Genomic DNA, 19305 nt, shown 5'->3' with positions numbered 1-19305 from the left:
AGATTCTAGGTTTTAGGGCATGAACATCTTCCTGTGGGAGAGGGGACCATGATCATTATTCTGTCTACTACAGTCCATATAACAGAATGCTCTGCAGAATGAATTCAGTTTACATATACTTTAGTGGAAAGCTGTCAATGTGTATTAAATTAAAAAAACAACTGTATATTATATATAATATCACCTTATTTCTGTTAAAATTATTTAGTTGCAAAAGAATTATTTTAACATGCATGGGGGGAAAATTGGATGACTACACATCACATTACTATTATTTCTGAGGCTACAGGATCAGAGGACTTTCATTTTATGGTATGTTTGAATTTTTCACAGTTAACACATATTACTTTTGCAAGCTGTTTATTGTGCTAGTTAAGTAGCTCTCTTGAGTGCTATATGGGATTAGAAACCTAAGACAAAGGCCCAAAAGGAGATAGTAGTTTTATTTGGGAAGAGACTATATATACAGGTGAAACACTATTTAATACAAGCCAGGCAGTGCACATTATTCTAAATTGTTGGGTACACAGTCTAAGTGCTTTAGGACTTTAGAGGAAAGAAGAAAATTAACAGTTTTTTCTGTAGCTAATATATATAAATGAGATTAAATTTACTCATTTAAATAAAAGTAATAAATGCATACTGTAAAAATTCAAGTAGAAAAAAAAACAGCTTCATCTATTGTTTTGCACTTGGCTATTCTGTAATTCATTTAGTCTCTTCTTAATGGACATTCCTTTTGTTTCCAGGCTTACACATATGGACATTCTTTTGCAAGTCTCTCTGTAGGGTAAATTTCTAATAGTGGAATTGCTAGATTAGAGTATGTGCATTTAAACTCTTTGAGAGAGGAGAGGGATATAATTAGAGGTGGGGCACATGGGAATTTCAGAAAGCCATGGTGTTTCATTTCTTAGCTGAATGGTAGGTTCTACGTGGGTGTTTCATCTTTAATTGTTCTTTGTACCTTATAGTTCATTATCTACTTTGTATGAATAAAATACTGGAATAAAAATATCTTAACTTTTTTTGGATAGACATTAAAATTTGTTCCCAATTTTTTGTCCTAAAGTCACTCCCAAAGTATATGAGACTATGAGAGTGCCTGTTTCATCACATCCTAGTAGCTTGTTGTTGCTTTGTGCTGTTTGTTTTGTTTTGATTTGTTTTTAAAATAGTGAATCTACTTTTTAAAAAAATCCATGTGATCAGTGCTCTTGGATTTTTTTTTTTTTTTTAAGTTGAAAAGAATTGCTAAAAGGCTTACAGAAATGTCAGTTCCCTGCTTCTATCCCCTCTAACCCCTGTGTCCCATTCAGATTTTTCGGTTCTTAAAGCTTTTCCTTAACCATATACTATACTGCTTTCTCTTGATTCTGCAATATTAGTTATCTGTTTAGAAAAGGATTTAAATGTCTTATCTCCCTCCTTCCTACTCCCTATCTTCCGACTATAGTTAATTTGAATGTTTTTTGGTTCTGTCAGTATTCAGTGTTTAAGTGATTTTTGCTCCCTATTGTATCAAGTAATATACTATAATGTGTTGATAATTACTTTTGCTTTCTTTTACAACCTTCTGCTTTTCTGAAATAATTGATTTGCTTTTATTTCCTTAGTGTTCAGTTTGTACCTGTCACTACCACGTCTTACCAAACATCCTCTTGATATGATTTTCTGTGGAGTAAATTCTATTAACATATTAATATAGTAGATATTATGTAATATAGTATACTAATATATGAGAGTCTGCCATGTTTTGGCTCCAGTCTGGACTGGTTTTTCGCTGGGTGTGCTGCATTCCATGTCACCCTGAGGTGTCTCCCCTCACCATCATCGTGGGACTTCATTGCCTCTCCTTTGTGTTGGAGTGCCTATTTCTTAACTCCCATGTTTTTATGTTTCTTGCTTTAACTTCCTTGTTTGGGTGGAGTATGCCCTCAAAATAGCTTTCTGTGAAAAGGTGAGAGGTGAAATTTTTGAGATGTTTGATATCTTAAAATGTCTCTATTCAACCCTCAAACTGACTAGGTACAGAATTCTAGGTTGAAAAAAAAATTCAGCTCTATGAATTGTTACAGCCTCAGTGACTTCTAGTTTCTAGTGTATTTTTGCTCTTTAGTACCCCCTTTCCCTCCATCCTCAGAAGCCTTTAGGATATTTTCCTTATCCTTGATTCCCTGAAAATTTAAGTGTTTTATTGATTGGTTGATTGGTTATTAGTTTTCTTTTCTTTCTTTGGGCTAGCTATGCAGTGAACGCTTTCTATATGGATATTTATGTCCCTTAGGTCTTAGAAATATTCTTGTATTATTTCTTTGATAATTTCTTCCCCATATGTGCTTTTATCCTTTTCTGGAACTTTATTGTTTGTTGAGATAAAAGAACATCTCATGGGTCGGTTATGATATTGAAACATGAATTGAAGAATATGATTAGCTCAATCCTCTGCCCTTTAGGAATGAGAAGGAGGGATGGATGGTGGGAGGGATCAAAATAGGCAGAGAGGGCCTTCCAAATTGAGAAACAGCTTGAACAAAGTTAAGGAGGTAGGAATTCCAACACAGGGCATTATGGAAAATGCTGTTGGTTAGGGAGATCAAATTAGAGAGACCTGAGAAAGCCAGGCAGGAAAGTGACATTTTGTGACATGGGAAAGTGGAAGTTACTGATGGATGGTTTTTGAACCATTAGTGAGTATTTAAGGATGGTTAAGCTGGTAATGGTGAGCAAAATGATTTGGTGAAATAAGAAACTAGAAGTTGGGAGAATCACTAGAAGGGGGTTTTAATAAATCAGGTCTGAGGTTGGTAAGTAGAATGAAAAGGAAGATATAGATATGAGATTATTTTATGGAAAAATCAACAAGATACAGTGACTAGATATTGATGATGAAGTGACAGTTAGTTTGACTAATAACTTTTCACTTCCTTAACCCTTGAGGTGTTCAGCTGCTCATGCTGCATTGACATGGAGCCCGTTTTCTTTAGCATGAGTAAAAGCAAGTAGCTGATGATGCAGCCTTTTTTTCCCTCATTCACCTCCCAGCATTAATGATAGGACTCAGTATGGGGATGGTTGTTTCTCTGTCATCTTACATAAGTGCTTGTAATACATATTTGCCTATTTTCCATCTATTTTGCTTTTAGGGAATGCAAATGTGAATTAGTATTTTGTATAAATTCTTGTATATCTCTTGACAGCTTACTTGGACAAGCTTATCAGCTACTCATCACCCTGCTGTAGGCAGGGAAATGGAAAAGGTTATACATTTATTTGTTTCTTTTGATTTGGCACCTCAATTTTTAGAATACAAATTGACAAAAAAAAATTATCCCTTTTAATTACTGAATTGAAATAACATTTCTTTGGAAGAACTAAAGATGCTTTTTAGTAATACCATTGATCATTTTCTCCTATAAATCTCTCTTTTTCTTTTAATCATAATAACCCATGGAGAATTTATTAACTTTGATTTCTTTCCTCATTCTGCCCCTTAATCATTATTTTCCTAGGTGATTTGTTGAGAGGTTAATGTATGCCCCTTTCTTTTAATATGGTTTTCTGTTTTTAATCTTGAAAAGATTTTTTCTTTTTCTGAAGAGGAAAATATGGGAAATTGTAAAGTTTTCTAAAATTATAAGCAAGGAAGCTTTTTATGTAGCACAGCCTTTTCTAGATATTACATTTTGCCTGTAGCTTGCATCTGCATGGTATTTCTATGATTGAGAGCGCCCTCTTCTGGTGACATAGAAATAATTCAGGAAGCGCTACCTTAAGCCAAAGTCAGGCTCATTGGTATATTCTGTGTTCATGTAGTACTTGTTGTGTACATCTTTCGGAGGAGTTGAGAGATGCCACTCCTCCAGACAAGAATAACCTATTAGGAAATTTTTTTTGTGTTAGGTGGAACGACCTCCTTCTCCATTCTCCATGGCCCCACAAGCTTCCCTTCCCCCAGTGCCACCACGGCTTGACCTTCTACAACAGCGAATATCTATTCCTTCAAGTGCTTCTGGTCTTGGAACTGCTTCTAAGGTAAAGCATTATCCATTTCTGCGTTTTCTGATTCTTTGTTGTGGATTAGTGGGGTTTGATTGATTGCTTCCATCATGCTTCCACAGGCTCCTTCTGGCTCCCTTCACAAGGACAAACCATTACCAATACCTCCCACTCTTCGAGATCTTCCACCACCACCCCCTCCAGACCGGCCATATTCTGGTGGAGCAGAAACCCGGCCTCAGAGACGCCCCTTGCCTTGTACACCAGGCGACTGTCCGTCCAGAGACAAACTGCCCCCTGTCCCCTCTGGCCGTGCCGGAGAAGCATCATGGCTGCCTCGGCCAATCCCCAAAGTACCAGTAGTTGCCCCAAACCCTAGTGACCCCTGGACAGGGAGAGAATTAACCAACCGGCACTCACTTCCATTTTCCTTGCCCTCACAAATGGAACCCAGAACCGATGTGCCTAGGCTCGGAAGCACATTCAGTCTGGAAACCTCCATGGTGAGTCCTGATTTTGAAATTATTTATCTTAATAACAAACATTCGTGGATGACATTGAATGGGTCAGTTTTGTGGTATGTTTTGTACAGGATTCAGGGATAATATTAATCCCTACCCTCAAGAAGTGTATATGTTAATATGTTTGTTAATGCAATAAATGTGTTTCTGTGTGTGTATGCCATGAGTAGTATAAATAGAAAACACTTCAGTTTTAAAGAAAGGAGAGATTATTTCTAGATAGAGCAATCATGAGGGCTTATGGAAAGAGTGGCATCTGAATTTGAATTATTCTTTCCAAAGTGGATACAGTTTTAAAATAGACCTACAGGGGCTTCCTTGGTGGTGCAGTGGTTGAGAGTCTGCCTGCCAATGCAGGGGACACGGGTTCGAGCCCTGGTCTGGGAAGATCCCACGTGCCGCGGAGCAACTGGGCCCGTGAGCCACAATTACTCAGCCTGCGCGTCTGGAGCCTGTGCTCTGCAACAAGAGGGGCCGCGATAGTGAGAGGCCCGCGCACCGCGATGAAGAGTGGTCCCCGCTTGCCACAACTAGAGAAAGCCCTCGCACAGAAACGAAGACCCAACACAGCTATAAATAAATAAATTTAAAATAGACCTACAGTGACAGAAATGCTCAAGATGTATTGTGGGATAAGAAGTAGTTTAATTTGAGAGAAACAGAAATTTTGTGTATCAGAGTAGGAAAAAGGGCTAGAAAGGAGCATTGCTGCTAGATTAGAGCACTTTGTATACCCCCTTCCAAAAGAATTGGAATTTATTTGGTATAAATGAAGAGTACGTGAAGATTAAATTAGTGGAGTGACGTGACCAAAATGATGGTTTAAAGAGAGGAATCTAGGAAGTAGTATGCAGAATGGATTGGAAAGAGAATAGATTGAAAAAAGGGAGGTTAGCAGTCCATTGGATAAGCATGAGATAATGGGTCCAGAACGGGGGGTGGGAGAGGTATATTCCTTCTTTTGTTGTTTTGTTTATACACTCAGCAAAAAAGTTTGCCCTCACAAAGTTAACATTCCACTGGAGGAAAGATGGAAAATAAACAAGATAAGTTACAAAACATGTAAGATAGTGGATGCCGACGAATGCTGTGGAGAAAAATAGGGTAAAAACAGGGTATAGGGAAAGTTGGGATGGGGCAGGTACATGGAGGGATGGGGTACAATTCTGAGCAAAGACCTGGAGTAGTGTGGGGAGTGACCTGGAGCAACGCGGGATGAGGGAAAAGCAAGTGAGTTTGGGAGAGTCTATTTGAGGAGTAACAAAGGGGTCTCATATAGCTGGTACTGGGTAAACAAGGGGAAGAATCCTGGTCTAGGAGCAGGAGGGGGAGCCAGTTTAGGTCAAGACTTTAGGGAGCATGAAACAAAGACCCAGAAAGGCTTGAAAGCAGTCAGTGGGTAGAAAAAAGGATGAAAAATCGCATACACACACATATACACATGCACACACCCCAGAGGTTTTGAATCTGGCTAACTAGCGACAGACCTGTTGAATTTGAGATGAGCCATTGAAGGAAGAATTGTCCAGTAGGTAGTTAGAAATCCAAGAAAAAGATGGAATTGGAGGGTGAAGTTGAGAAATGCTGTGGTCCTTAAATGAACTATGTATTTCTTGGTTGAAAGGGAAAGAGGAGGGTAACTTAGCATTTAAGTGGCATTTATGTGATAGGCAGTCTAATTAGTGAGAGTGGATTAGGTTTGACTTTCTGGTGGCATCAGTATAGAAAGATGTATAGATTTTTTAAGCTAGAATGGTATTTGTGCAGACAGCCAGTTTCCTCAAATCTTTCTAGAATTAGAACAAACAAAAAAAAAAACCCATTTCCTTGGCTCTTTTTAGAACTGTCTCCCTAACCCTTACATTTGAACTTTCAACTATACTTTTGTCACATATAATAATCCTTAAGCATGGCATTGGGGGTGAGGTCTGTGTCTGTATGATTGTTCTTGTTATTTTGAATAGATTAAGTAAGTAAGAGGAGATACTTAGCTGTATTAAGAAGGTTCTTTTTTAACACTTTTCTTTCCAGAATATGAATAGCAGCCCATTAGCAGGTCCAGAGTGTGAGCATCCCAAAATCAAACCTTCTGCATCTGCCAATGCCATTTATTCTCTGGCTGCCAGGTAAGTTTACTAAAACTATATTTCATACAGTAGAGTTGATACTTTTAAACAACTTATTTATAGAAAATTTAGAAAACCCGGAAGAGTATAAAGAAGAAAATTAAAATTGACCTGTATTTCCATTATGTAAAAATTATCATGTTTTGGACTGTTTCTTTCTATTATTTTCTCTGTGTATATGTACATAGATCAGTCTTGCTGGGGCTCATCAATTTTATTAATCTTTTCAAAGAAGCAATTTTGGTTGGGTTTTGTTTTTTGTTTTTTAAATATTTATTTATTTGGCTGCACCGGGTCTTAGTTGAGGCACATGGGATCTAGTTCCCTGACCAGGGATTGAACCCGGGCCCCCTGCATTGGGAGCATGGAGTCTTAACCACTGGACCACCAGGGAAGTCCCTAAAAGAAATTTTTTAAAAAGCCAACCGGGACACTTTCGCGGTGTGGCCAAAAACAAAAAACAAAAAACAACAACAACAAAAAGGTCAGCAGCAATCATTTGACCATATATGTGATGATTTATTGATACTTCTAGGCTTTCCACTCTATTCCATCAGTCTATATGTCTGTCTTTATGCCAACACCACACTCTTTTTTTTTTTTTTAATTTATTTTATTTAATTTATTTATTTTTGGCTGCGTTGGGTCTTCATTGCTGCGTGCAGGCTTTCTCTAGTTGTGGCGAGTGGGGGCTATTCTTCGTTGCAGTGTGCAGGCTTCTCATTGCGGTGGCTTCTCTTGTTGCAGAGCACGGACTCTAGGTGCGCGGGCTTCAGTAGTTGCAGCTCACGGGCTCTAGAGCGCAGGCTCAGTAGTTGTGGCGCACGGGCTTAGTTGCTCCGCGGCATGTGAGATCTTCCCAGACCAGGGCTCAAACCCGTGTCCCCTGCATTGGCAGGTGATTCTTAACCACTGCACCACCAGGGAAGTCCCTGGACCATTTTTAAAGTCTATTGAATTTGTTACAATATTGCTTCTGTTTTATGTTTTGGGGTTTGTTTTTTTTTCCGGCCGTGAGGCATGTGGGATCTTAGCTCCCTAACCAGGGATTGAACCCGCACCCACTGCATTGGAAGGCAAAGTCTTACCCACTGGACCTCCAGGGAAGTCCCGAGTTTTTCTATTTGTGCAAAAAATGTCACTGGGATTTTGATAGGGATTGCATTTAATATGTAGGTCACTTTGGGTAGTACTAACATCTTAACAATATTAAGTCTTCCAATCTATGAACATGGAATGTGTTTGTTTATTTGTCTTCTTTAATCTCTTTCAGTGGTGTTTTGTAATTTTTATTGTACAAGTCTTTCACCTCTTTGGTTAAGTTAATTCCTAAGTATTTTCTTCTTTTTGATGCCATTACGAATGGAATTGTTTTTTGAAATTTCGTTTCCAAGTTGTTTATTGTTCATGTATAGAAATGCAACTGATTTTTGTGTGTTGACTTTGTATCCTGCTACCTTGCTGAGTTGATTTATTAGTTCTAACAGCTTTTTTGTTGAGTCTTTAGGGTATTCTACATATAAGATCGCATCATCTGCAAAAACTGAGCTAATTTTACTTCTTCCTTTCCAATTTGGATGCCTTTTATTTCTTTTTCTTGTGTAATTGATTTGGCTAGAACTTCCAGTACTGTGCTGAACAGAAATGGTTAAAGTGGGCATCCTTGCCTTGTTTCTGATCTTACAGGAAAAGCTTTCAGTCTTTCACCATTGAGTATGGTGTTGGCTATGGGTTTTTCATATATGGCTTTTACTATGTTGAGGTACATTCCTTCTATCTATTTTGTTGAGTATTTTTTATCATAAAAGGGTGTTAAGTTTTTTCAGATGCTTTTTCTGCATCAATGAGATGATCATGTGGTATTTTTTCCTTTGTTGATGTGGTGTATTATATTGATCAATTTTCATATATTTAACCATTCTTGTATTCTAGGTATAAATCCCACTTGGTCATTCATTGTATATAATCTTTTTAATATGCTGCTGAATTCTTTTTGCTAGCATTCTGTTGAGGACTTTTGCATCAGTGTTCATAAGGGATATTGGTCTGTAGTTTTCTTTTCTTGTAATGTCTTTGTCTGGCTTTGTATCATGGTTATGCTGGCCTCATGGAATGGGTTAGGAAGTGTTCCCTCTTCAATTTTGGAGAAGTTTGAGAAGATTTGGTATTAGTTTGTCATTAAATGTTTGGTAGAATTCACCAGCGAAGCTGTCAGGTCTAGGGCTTTTTTTTTGTTGTTGGGAGATTTTGATTACTGATTCAATCTCCTTACTAGTTATAGGTCTATTCAGATTTTTTAATTTTATTTGTTTATTTTCGGCTGCATTGGGTTTTCGTTGCTGTGCACAGGCTTCCTCTAGTTTCGGTGAGCGGGGGCTACTCTTCCTTGCAGTGCGCATGCTTCTCATTGCGGTGGTTTCTCTTGTTGCGGAGCAAGGGCTCTAGAGCGCAGGCTCAGTAGTTGTGGCACACAGGCTTAGTTGCTCCGTGGCATGTGGGATCTTCTCAGACCAGGGGTCGAACCCGTGTCCCCTGCATTGGCAGGCAGATTCTTAACCACTGTGCCACCAGGGAAGTCCCTATTCAGATTTTCTATTTCTTCATGATGTATTCTTGGTAAGTCTGTGTCTCTAGGAATTTGTCTATTTCATCTAGGTTATGTAATTTTTTGGTGTACAGTTATTTGTAACACTCTCTTATCCTTTTTATTTATGTATAATCAGTAGTAATGTCCCCACTTTCATTTCGATTTTAGTAATTTGAGTCTTCTCTCTTTTTTCTTAGTCCATCTAGATAAAGTTTGTCAGTTTTGTTGATTTTTTTGAAGAATCATTTTCTCTTATTTTTCTATCCTCTATTTTATTTATCTCTGTTCTAATCTATATTATTTCTTTCCTATTTCTTTTCTAGCCTAGGGTTGGTTTGTTTGTTTTTCTGGTTCCTTAAGTTGTAAAGTTAGATTATTGATTTGAGATCTTATTTTTTAATGTAAGCATTTATAGCTATAAATTTCCCCGCTTAGCACTGCTTTTTGCTGCGTCCCGTAAGTTTTGGTATGTTGTGTTTTTGTTTTCATTCACCTTTAAATATTTTCTAATATCTCTTGTAATTTCTTCTTTGATCCATTGGTTATTGTTTGAAGGTGGGGATATTGAATAATATCCCCCAAAATGAGAAGAAACTTGGAGACCAAAAAACAAAGCAAGCAACTCCGTAAAGTACAATCATGAAGTTTATTGTGGGTAACTTATATGCAGGCAGTATCAGGCAGACTGCCATCCAGAGGCATTCGCAGCTGTACTACACTTCACCGAAACGGGTACAGGGGAATTTAGAGGGGCTAAAGCTAAAGATAGAATCTGGTGCTAAAGGAGAAGCATGTCCATGGCAATAGGAACTGGGGGTTTTTCCTCACCCCCAGGGGTCTCATGCCATTATTCCTCACAGACCATTAACCATCTGTGTCAGCAAAAGGCATTCTTCCAGTTTTCATATCAGATGAAGCAAAGGTAAAAGTTGTAGGGAACTTATCTGGCTTGGATGTATTCCTTGTGAGTAGGCTAAAGATCAGTCACACAGAGGGGAGGGGGTGGGACTGCAGGCCTACCTAAGATGGAGCTCACAAAATGGAGTCAGTGTGGTTTCAGCCACACAGTTATTCAGAAGTGTATCATTTAATTTCCACAATTTTGTGAATTTTCAGTGTCACTTTTGTTATTGATTTTCTAACTTCATCTCTTGTAATCAGAGAAGATACTTCGTATGATACCTATATTTTAAGATCTATTGAGAGTTAATTTGTGGCCTAACATATTGTCTATCTGGAAAGTGTCCCGTGTGTACTTGAGAAGAGTGTGTGTGCTGTTATTGTTGGGTAGAGTTTTTTGTATTTGTCTGTTACATCTGATTGGTTTATTGTATTGTTTAAGTCCTCTGTTTCTTTACTTATCTTCTGTCCTCTTGTTCTGTCCATTATTATGAGTGGCGTATTGAAATCTCCAGCTGTTATTGTAGAGCTGTCTGTTTCTCCCTTTAATTCTGTCAGGTTTTACTTCATATATTTTACTGTCATTCGGTGTATAAATGTTTATAATTTTTAAATATTCTAGTGTATATAATGTTCTTTGTCTCTTGTAACCTTTTTTGATTTAAAGTCTATTGTGTCTGATATTAGTATAATATCAGAGTCTCTTATAGACGGCATATAATTGGATCGTGTGTTTTAATCCAATCTGCCAGTCTCTGTCTTTTGATTGGAGAGCTTAACTCATTTATATTTAAAGCAATTACTGATAAGGAGAGACTTCTGTCATTGTGCTATTTGGTTTCTGTATGCCCTGTAGTTTTTTGTTGCTTATTTCCTGCATTACTGTCTTCTGTGTTTAGTTGGGTTTTTGTGGTGAAATGTTTAAGTTCCTTTCTCATTTCCTTTTGTGTATATTCTATAGATATTTTCCTTGTGGTTACCATAGGGATTACATTTAACATCCCAAAGTTATAACACTATAATTTGAATTTATACCAGCTTAACTTCAATAGCATACAAAAACTCTTCTCCTTTACAGCTCCACCACACCCATTTTGGTTGTTGGTCACAAGATTACATCTTTATACATTGTGTACCCCTAGTTCTTTTAAACGGGTTCATGAACTAGTTCTTTTAAATGCATTAGTTTCCTAAATTATGCAAAAAAAGAGATTTGGAGTTACAAACCAAAGTTACAGTAATAGTGGCTTTTACACTTTCCCTTTAAATGTATCGCTGTCTTAAATCATTTGGAAAAAACCAGAAGGTACAGTTACAAACCATTGTTACAGTAGTACTAGCTTTTATAATTGTCCATGTACTTACCCTTATTAAAGTCTTTATTTCTCCATACAGCTTGAAATTACTGTCTAGTGTCTTCATTTCACCCTGCAGGACTCACTTGAGCATTTCTTTCAGGGCAGGTCTAGTGGTCACGTACTCCCTCAGCTTTTGTTTATCTGGGAATGTCTTGATTTCTCCCTCACTTTTGAAAGACAGTTTTACCAGATACAGGCATACCTCAGAGATATTGTGGTTTTAAGTGTGCAGTAGCATTATGTCTAAAAATATATATGTACATACCTTAATTTAAAAATACTTTATTGCTAAAAAATGCTAACCGTCACCCAAGCCTTCAGCAAGTCATAATATTTTTACAATAGTAAAATCAGAGATCACTGATCACAGATCACTGTAACAAATATAATAATGAAAAAACTTGAAATATTTTGAGAATTATCAAAGTGTGACACAGAGACTTGAAGTGAGCAAATGCTGTTGGAAAAATGGTGCCAGCAGACTTGCTTGATACAGGGTTGCCACAGATCTTTAATTTGTAAAAAACACCATCTGTGAAGTGCAGTAAAACAAGGTATGCCTGTGTAGGCTCCTTGGTTGACAGCTTTTTTTTCTTTTAGCGCTTTGAATATATCGGCCCACTGTCTTCAGGCCTCTAAAATTTCTGATGAGAAGTCTGCTCATAATCTTATTGAGTATCCCTCGTACATGATGTTTTGCTTCTTTCTTTATCTTTGTCTTTTGAAAATGTGCGTCTCTTTGAGTTCCTTTTCCTTGGAGTCTGTTGAACTTCTTGGATGTTTATATTAATCATTTTGGGAAGTTTTTAGCCCTTATTTCTTCAGATATTCTCTGCCCCTTTCTCTCTCTCTCTCCTGGGACTCCCACAATGTGTATGTTGGTCCTTTGGTGGTGTTATGTCCCAGAGCTCCCACAGCTCTGTTCAGTTTTCTTCAATACTTTTTCTTTCTGTTTGTTCCTCAGCCTTGATAACTTCCATTGTTCTGTCTTTCAAGTTCGTTGATTCTTTCTTCTCGCTGCTCAAATCTGCCTTTGAATCCCTCTAGTGATTTTTTTTTTTTCATTTCACTTGTACTTTTCAGTTCCAGAATTTCTTTTTTGTTTCTTCTTAGGTTTTCTGTCTCTGTTGATACTTCCATTTTATTCACACATCGTTTTCTTGATTTTCTCCACATCTTCCTTTAAAATCTCATGGAAGTCACTTCAGCCAGAGCAGGAGGGGCTTACAACAATGCTGGGAGGTGCAACAACAGTGGTTGCTGCCCCTTTGTCAGCCCTTCTGTGAACAGGAGCAGCAATCAGCGATCAGAACACAGATTCCCAATATTTGGAGGGCTGAGTCCTTTTTGCCACCCTGGCTCCTGCAAGCTGTGTGCAGGCTGCTCCAGGGACATTTGCACAGCTGCCTGCTATGTGGCAGGGTTGAGAATGGGTAGCTGCTACTATGCTAAGAGCTGAAATTAACAGCAATTTAGCCTCCCAGTCTTCACCTGGAAGTTACAAGCCTTCAACAGACTCTAGAGTTCCAAAATAGTTACATCAGACAACCTCTACCATCTTCCCAGAATCCTCGTTGAGTATCTGCTTTTTGTTTCATTGCTTTCTCCTCTTTATTTTATTCTTCCAACTTCCTTTAGGTTGTATTTGTTATTTTTCTAGCTCCATGAGATGCGTGCTGTATTAATCTGCTCAGGCTGCCATAACAAAATACTATCTACAGACTGGGCAGCTTAAGCAGCAGAATTTAATTTTCTCATAGTTCTGGAGGCTGGAAGTCCAAGATCGGGATGTCAGCATATTTGGTTTCTGGTGAGGAATCCTTTACTGGCTTACATGCTTGCATAACCTTCTCACTACGTCCTCACATGGCCTTTCCTTGATACATGCACACACAGAGAGGTATAGGGAGCGACAGCAAGCTCTCTGGTGTCTCTTCTTATAAGGACACCAATCCTATTGAGTCAGGGGCTCATCCTTAGGACCTCATCCAACCATAATTACTTCCTCAGATGTGGCCCCATGTCCACAGACAGCCACACTGGGGATTAGGGCCTCAAAAGTAATTTTGGGGAGGACACAAACATTCAGTCCATAACAGATGCTGTAGCTGCATTCCACAAATTTTGATATGTCCTGTTTTCATTATCATTCACTTCAAAATATATGGCTTTCCATTTGTGATTTCTTCTTTGACTCATCAGTTATTTATGTGTTGCCTGATTTTCAAACATTGGAAGATTTTCTGGTTACTCTTCTGTTACTGCTTCCTAGTTTCATTCCAGTGTGGTCAGAAACCGTACTCTGTGATTTCAATTTGTGCTATTTGTTGAGACCTTTATTGACTAGTTTATGGTAAATTCCATACATATTACTACCTTCATTTTATAAAAATGTATATTCTGCAGTTGTTGGGCACAGCATTCTGTATGTGTCGTTTGTTAATTGTATTCAACTATACTATCTTCCTGCTGATTTTTTTTTTTTAAGTCTACATGTTCTGTCAAATACCAAGAGGAGTGCGTTAAAGTCTCCCCCTATAATTGTGGGTCTCTCTTTTTTCCTTTAGGTCTATCCGTTTGTATTGTATATGTATTTAGTATATGTAATTAGGATACATAGAAATTTAGAATTATCAACTAAATGATAATTGTTTTGATTATTCCATTTACTCTCTAGTTCTGCTTCTAACCAGCCTTAGTCTGTTTTTACTTATATTAAAATGGCCACATCAGCTCTCTTGTAGTGTTTGCATGATCTTTTTCCATCCTTTTACTTTCAACTTTTCTGTGTCCTCATTGAAGGTATGTTTCTCATAAGTAGTATATACTTGTTGGCTTTTTTACCCCCTAAATCCAGTCTAGCATTTTTTTTGTTTGTTTTAAAATAATTGGAATATTTGTTCCTACTCTTTTCTCTGTTTTCCCCATCTTTTCTGTGTTCATTTTTTTCTACTTTCTTTCTTTGGGATTAAAGTATTTTTTATTATACTGTTTCACTCCTTATACTCTTTTAACAGTTATCTTAGGGATTCCAACATATACCTTTGACTCATTAGAGTCTACTTTGAATCAGCCCCTCTTAACACTTCCTGGACATTTAAATTTCCCACATATTTATACTATAGCACTCCTCATTTCTTCCTGCTTTACCACACTTCCACCTGGAATCTTTTTCCTTCTGCCCAGATAACTTCCTTTAGAGAGACAGGGTGTGGGGAGGAGAGAAAGAGGAGGGGGTGTTAGTGTATCTTCTATTAATGGATTCTCTCAAATTTTGCTTGACTTAAAATATCTTTTACTTCACTTTCATTTTTTTAAAGATATTTTCACTAAACATAGTACACTTGACCCTTGAACAACTTGGGGGTTAGGGACGCTGACCCTCCCTGCAGTGGAATATCCAGATATAACTACAGTGGGCCCTCTGTATCCACAGTTTTGCATCTGCAGATTCAGCCAACTGTGGATTGTGTAGTACTGTAGTATGTATTTATGGGGAAAAATCTGGGTAAAAGTGGACCTGTGCAGTTCAAGCACATGTTGTTCAGAGGTCAACTGTATTCTGAACTGGAGTTATTTTCTTTCAGCACTTTAAAAATATCATCCCACTGCCCTCTGACTTTCATTGTTTCTGTTGGAAAATTAGCGTAATGTTGCTCTTTTAAGGGTATGATTCTTTTTCTGACTACTTATAAGACCTTTTTGTCTTTGGATCCCAGCAGTTTCACTATAATGCGTCTGTGTAGCTTTCTTTATATTTATCCTTCTAAGGTTTGTAGAGTTTATGGATTTTGTCACTTGATGTTTTTAATCAGTTTTAGAAAATCTCAGCCACTGGGAATTCCATGGCGGTCCAGTAGCTAGGACTCTGCGCCCTCACTGCTGAGGGCCCAGGTTCAATCCCTGGTCAGGAAGTAAAATCCCACAAGCTGGGCAGCGCGGCCAAAAAAAAGAAAAGGAAGAAAAAAGAAAGAAAAATTCAGCATAGAAAATCTCAGCCACTATTTCTTTTTTCTTTTTTTAAAAATTTTTATTGGAGTATAATTGATTTACAATGTTGTGTTAGTTTCAGGGGTACACTATTTCTTAAAATACACTGAGTAGTGCAGTCTCTTTCTCCTCTCGCTCTGTGACTCCAGTTACCTGAAAGTTCGACCTTTTCACCACACCTCATATAGCTCTTATGCTCATTTCCGTGTTTTCCATTCTTTTTCCTCTCTTTACTTGAATCTGAATAGTTTCTACTCTATTTCAGTTCCCTAATCTTCTGTTTTGCAGTTTCTAATCTGCCCCAGAATCCATCTATTGTATTTACAGATAGTGTGTTTTTTTAGGTCCTAGAATTTCCATGTGAATTTTTAAAAAAAATTATTCTGTAGTTTTCTAATAAAATTCTCCATCCTCTGTTTTAATGGAACATATAAATTATAATTATTTTAAAGGCCATGTCTGTTACCTCCACCTTTGTCTCTCTAGTTTGGCAAGACAACCAAAGTACTACTTTTTGCCTGGTTTCTCAGAATCTAGTCCCATTCATGCGTGGTTTAAGGATTCGCAGTAGCTCTGGGGAAAATTACAGGCAGAATTTCAAACCTACTTCTCTACTGTTCCCTTCTCCAGGATTTTTGACCCCTCATGCCTTGGCCCAAATTCCAATCCCTCTCTCCTCAGTCTCTTGAAACTACCTTGAAACCCCAAATTCAGAACCCCTAATATGGGGCTTATTGCAGTGTATTCTCCTTGCCTCTGGAATCTTGGCCTCTAAAATCTTGGCTGCCTGGTTGCTCTCCAATGCCTTCTTTCTTTTGCATATTTTCCTGCTTTTATAGCTAGCTGTTCTAGGCAGACGGTTAGACAGTGCTTGTTACTTGGCCATAGCTATAGACATGTAAAATGTATGTACATTTTAGATCAAGATGTAGTTTTATGTTTTCCCTTTTTTTAAACTTAGCATTATATCTTGGGCATTTCTTCCTATCAGTTAAAAAGTTCTTCAAAATCCTCACTTTATTTTTATTTTTTTAATATTTATTTATTTATTTGGTTGCATGGGGTCTTAGTTGCAGCAGGCGGGCTCCTTAGTTGCGGCTCACGGGCTCCTTAGTTGCAGCACGTGGGCTCCTTAGTTGTGGTGGGTGGGCTCCTTAGTTGCAGCTCCAGGGCTCCTTAGTGGTGGCACACAGACTCCTTAGTTGTGGCATACGAACTCTTAGTTGTGGCATACATGTGGGATCTAATTCTCTGACCAGGGATCGAACGTGGGCCCCCTGCATTGGGAGTGCAGAGTCTTATCCACTGTGCCACCAGGGAAGTCCCCAAAATCCTCACTTTTTTTTTTTTTTTTAATTTATTTATTTATTTTTATTTTTGGCTGTGTTGGGTCTTCGTTTCTGTGCGAGGGCTTTCTCTAGTTGCGGCAAGCGGGGGCCACTCTTCATCGCGGTGCGCGGGCCTCTCACTATCACGGCCTCTCTTGTTGCGGAGCACAGGCTCCAGACGCGCAGGCTCAGTAGTTGTGGCTCACGGGCCTAGTTGCTCCGCGGCATGTGGGGTCTTCCCAGACCAGTGCTCGAACCCGTGTCCCCTGCATTGTCAGGCAGATTCTCAACCACTGCGCCACCAGGGAAGCCCCCTCACTTTTAATTATTGCATATTATTATGTAATGTGGCTGTAACATCATATATTTAATCATTCCCTGTTGTTGTATATTTATTTTGTTTAAAAGCTTTTACTGTAATAACTTTGCTTCAGTGAACATCTTTTTACATAGCCAGAGATGCAGCCAAGGTAGAATTACTGTGACAAAAGAATGTGAATGTTTTAAAGTATGTATTGCCAAAATGCTTAATGAGTAAGAGATGCAACTGTATATTTTTATTAACATCATCAACCAAAAGAATTAAAATTTTTGGATTACCCTTTTAATGATCCTTTTCTCTTTATGAAAATAGTATGTGTTAATTATAAGAATATTTAGAAAACACAGGTAAGTGATGCTAAAGAAATAAGTTATCCATAATCTTACCACCTAGAGTCAGACAGTAATCAGCAACATGTAATATGCTCATTGCCAGTCTTGTGTGTATGGAATCATGCTGTACATGCTATTTTTCACTAGGAGTATCTTGAACATCGTAGAATGTTATATATTTCTTCTACAATGATTTTCACATTATTTCAGATAATTGGAAAGCAGTTCATTCTTTTTGTTTTCTTTTTCTGTTTTTTATTCTTCATCTTCCAGACCTCTTCCTGTGCCAAAGCCGCCAGCTGGGGAGCAGTGTGAAAGTGAGGAGGACACAGAGTATATGACTCCTTCCTCTAGGCCTGTGGGACTTCAAAAGCCAGAAGTGAAGTGGCCTCTGGAGACAACCCAGAGTTCACGGTAGGTTCACAACAATCCTATTTGGGAATTCAGTTGACACCAACTCACCTGCTTGGCTTGCTGCCTGCACATAGCATTACCCAGCCAGAAATGAAGCAGAAAGATGTGTGTAACCTCTAATGTTTTAAGCTTCTTGCAGCTGTAAGCAATTCCACTTAATGTTTCTTCAACCTCACAGTAATTTCAAAAACATACACAGCTACTACTAGTAACAAGAGTCAATCTTTTGATATTTACTAGTGATACTGGCAAGAGGAGAATGGAGATTCTTGATAGAATCAGGGTCTAGAGAAGCTGTGAATAGGTATATCTTAATAAGTTTGCAGATAACAGAGTTCTGTTTCTGAAGATCATTATGCCACTTTCCTTCTGGTCCAGAGCCTGTGATTGTGACCAGCAGATCGATAGCTGTACATACGAAGCAATGTATAATATTCAGTCCCAGGCGGCACCGTCTGTCACAGAGAGCGGCACCTTTGGTGAGTAGTCGTTCTGCTACTTTAACAATCATTGATGTGCCGGAGGAATGAGCCTGTAATGTTTAGCCAATGAGAACTTGACCTAAGCAGAATATTCGTAAATAATTTTCTTTGCAAAATATCTTTGATCTATGGCAGTAAAACCACCTCCTCTGTTTTATTTCCCATTTACACAGCTAGTTCCTTTTGTGTTTTTCATCGTTCCAGGGCCTGGAGGCCTTTGTGTTATATGGCCTGGATCGGCAGTGCTGACGGCTAGCTCCGTCAATGAATGAATGCTATAAAGTGGTGCTTGAGTCTTGGACATCAGTGACTGTTAACCTTGGCAAGGGTAGCTTTTGACATGTTCAGAAAAGTAGAGCTGCAGGATTGGTGCAGATCTTATTTTCCCTGTTTCTTTTATCTCTATGCACAGGGCCACACGGTGTTTGGCCCCTAGTGGTTATTCGGTAACCATTTGGTTCTGTATATGCTTGAATGAACGGATGCCCCCGTACTGAAATGTTAGAAGGTGAAGTACGTTGGAAAAAGAAGATAACTGCACAAACTGTTCTCTAGGTGAAGGGAGTTTGGCTGCAGCCCATGCCAACACTGGCCCTGAGGAATCAGAAAATGAAGACGACGGGTACGATGTCCCCAAGCCACCTGTGCCCGCGGTGCTGGCCCGCCGCACGCTCTCTGACATCTCCAACGCCAGCTCCTCCTTCGGCTGGCTGTCTCTGGAAGGTGATCCCACAACAAGTGAGTCTCCAGGCTACCTTGGGTTTGTCCTGAAATGCTGTATGGCTTCTTATTTATACTGAAACAGAGATGACTGCCTGGTGACAGTAAGTCAGTAGCTGGAAGGAGTGGACTAAAGTGGGAGGAAAGCTGGTCCTGGGTCCCAAATTAGGAAGTTAAACTGTATTCAGACTCTTGAGGATTTTGCCATACTTAGAAATGAGGTTGT

At 38.6% G+C, this 19305-nt stretch overlaps 1 protein-coding gene across 2 annotated transcripts in view; it reads left to right on the top strand.

Annotated features, from left to right (window-relative positions):
• Nucleotides 1-19305, top strand: part of CBL (Cbl proto-oncogene) — an 89098-nt gene that overhangs the window by 60754 nt on the left and 9039 nt on the right. The window contains exons 10-16 of one of the 2 annotated variants that reach the window (XM_061203379.1): nt 3201-3260; nt 3904-4035; nt 4122-4502; nt 6552-6646; nt 17737-17877; nt 18256-18356; nt 18915-19097. In XM_061203379.1, the coding sequence (XP_061059362.1) occupies nt 3201-3260; nt 3904-4035; nt 4122-4502; nt 6552-6646; nt 17737-17877; nt 18256-18356; nt 18915-19097 (1093 nt within the window). The remainder of the gene's footprint in view (nt 1-3200; nt 3261-3903; nt 4036-4121; nt 4503-6551; nt 6647-17736; nt 17878-18255; nt 18357-18914; nt 19098-19305) is intronic. The other variant, XM_061203380.1, reaches the window with a different exon arrangement.

The sequence above is a fragment of the Eubalaena glacialis genome, chromosome 10, assembly GCF_028564815.1.
Source record: "Eubalaena glacialis isolate mEubGla1 chromosome 10, mEubGla1.1.hap2.+ XY, whole genome shotgun sequence".
NCBI classification, from domain to species: domain Eukaryota; kingdom Metazoa; phylum Chordata; class Mammalia; order Artiodactyla; family Balaenidae; genus Eubalaena; species Eubalaena glacialis.
Note: the sequence above shows the minus strand (reverse complement) of the source record. Positions and strands in the feature narration are given on the sequence as shown.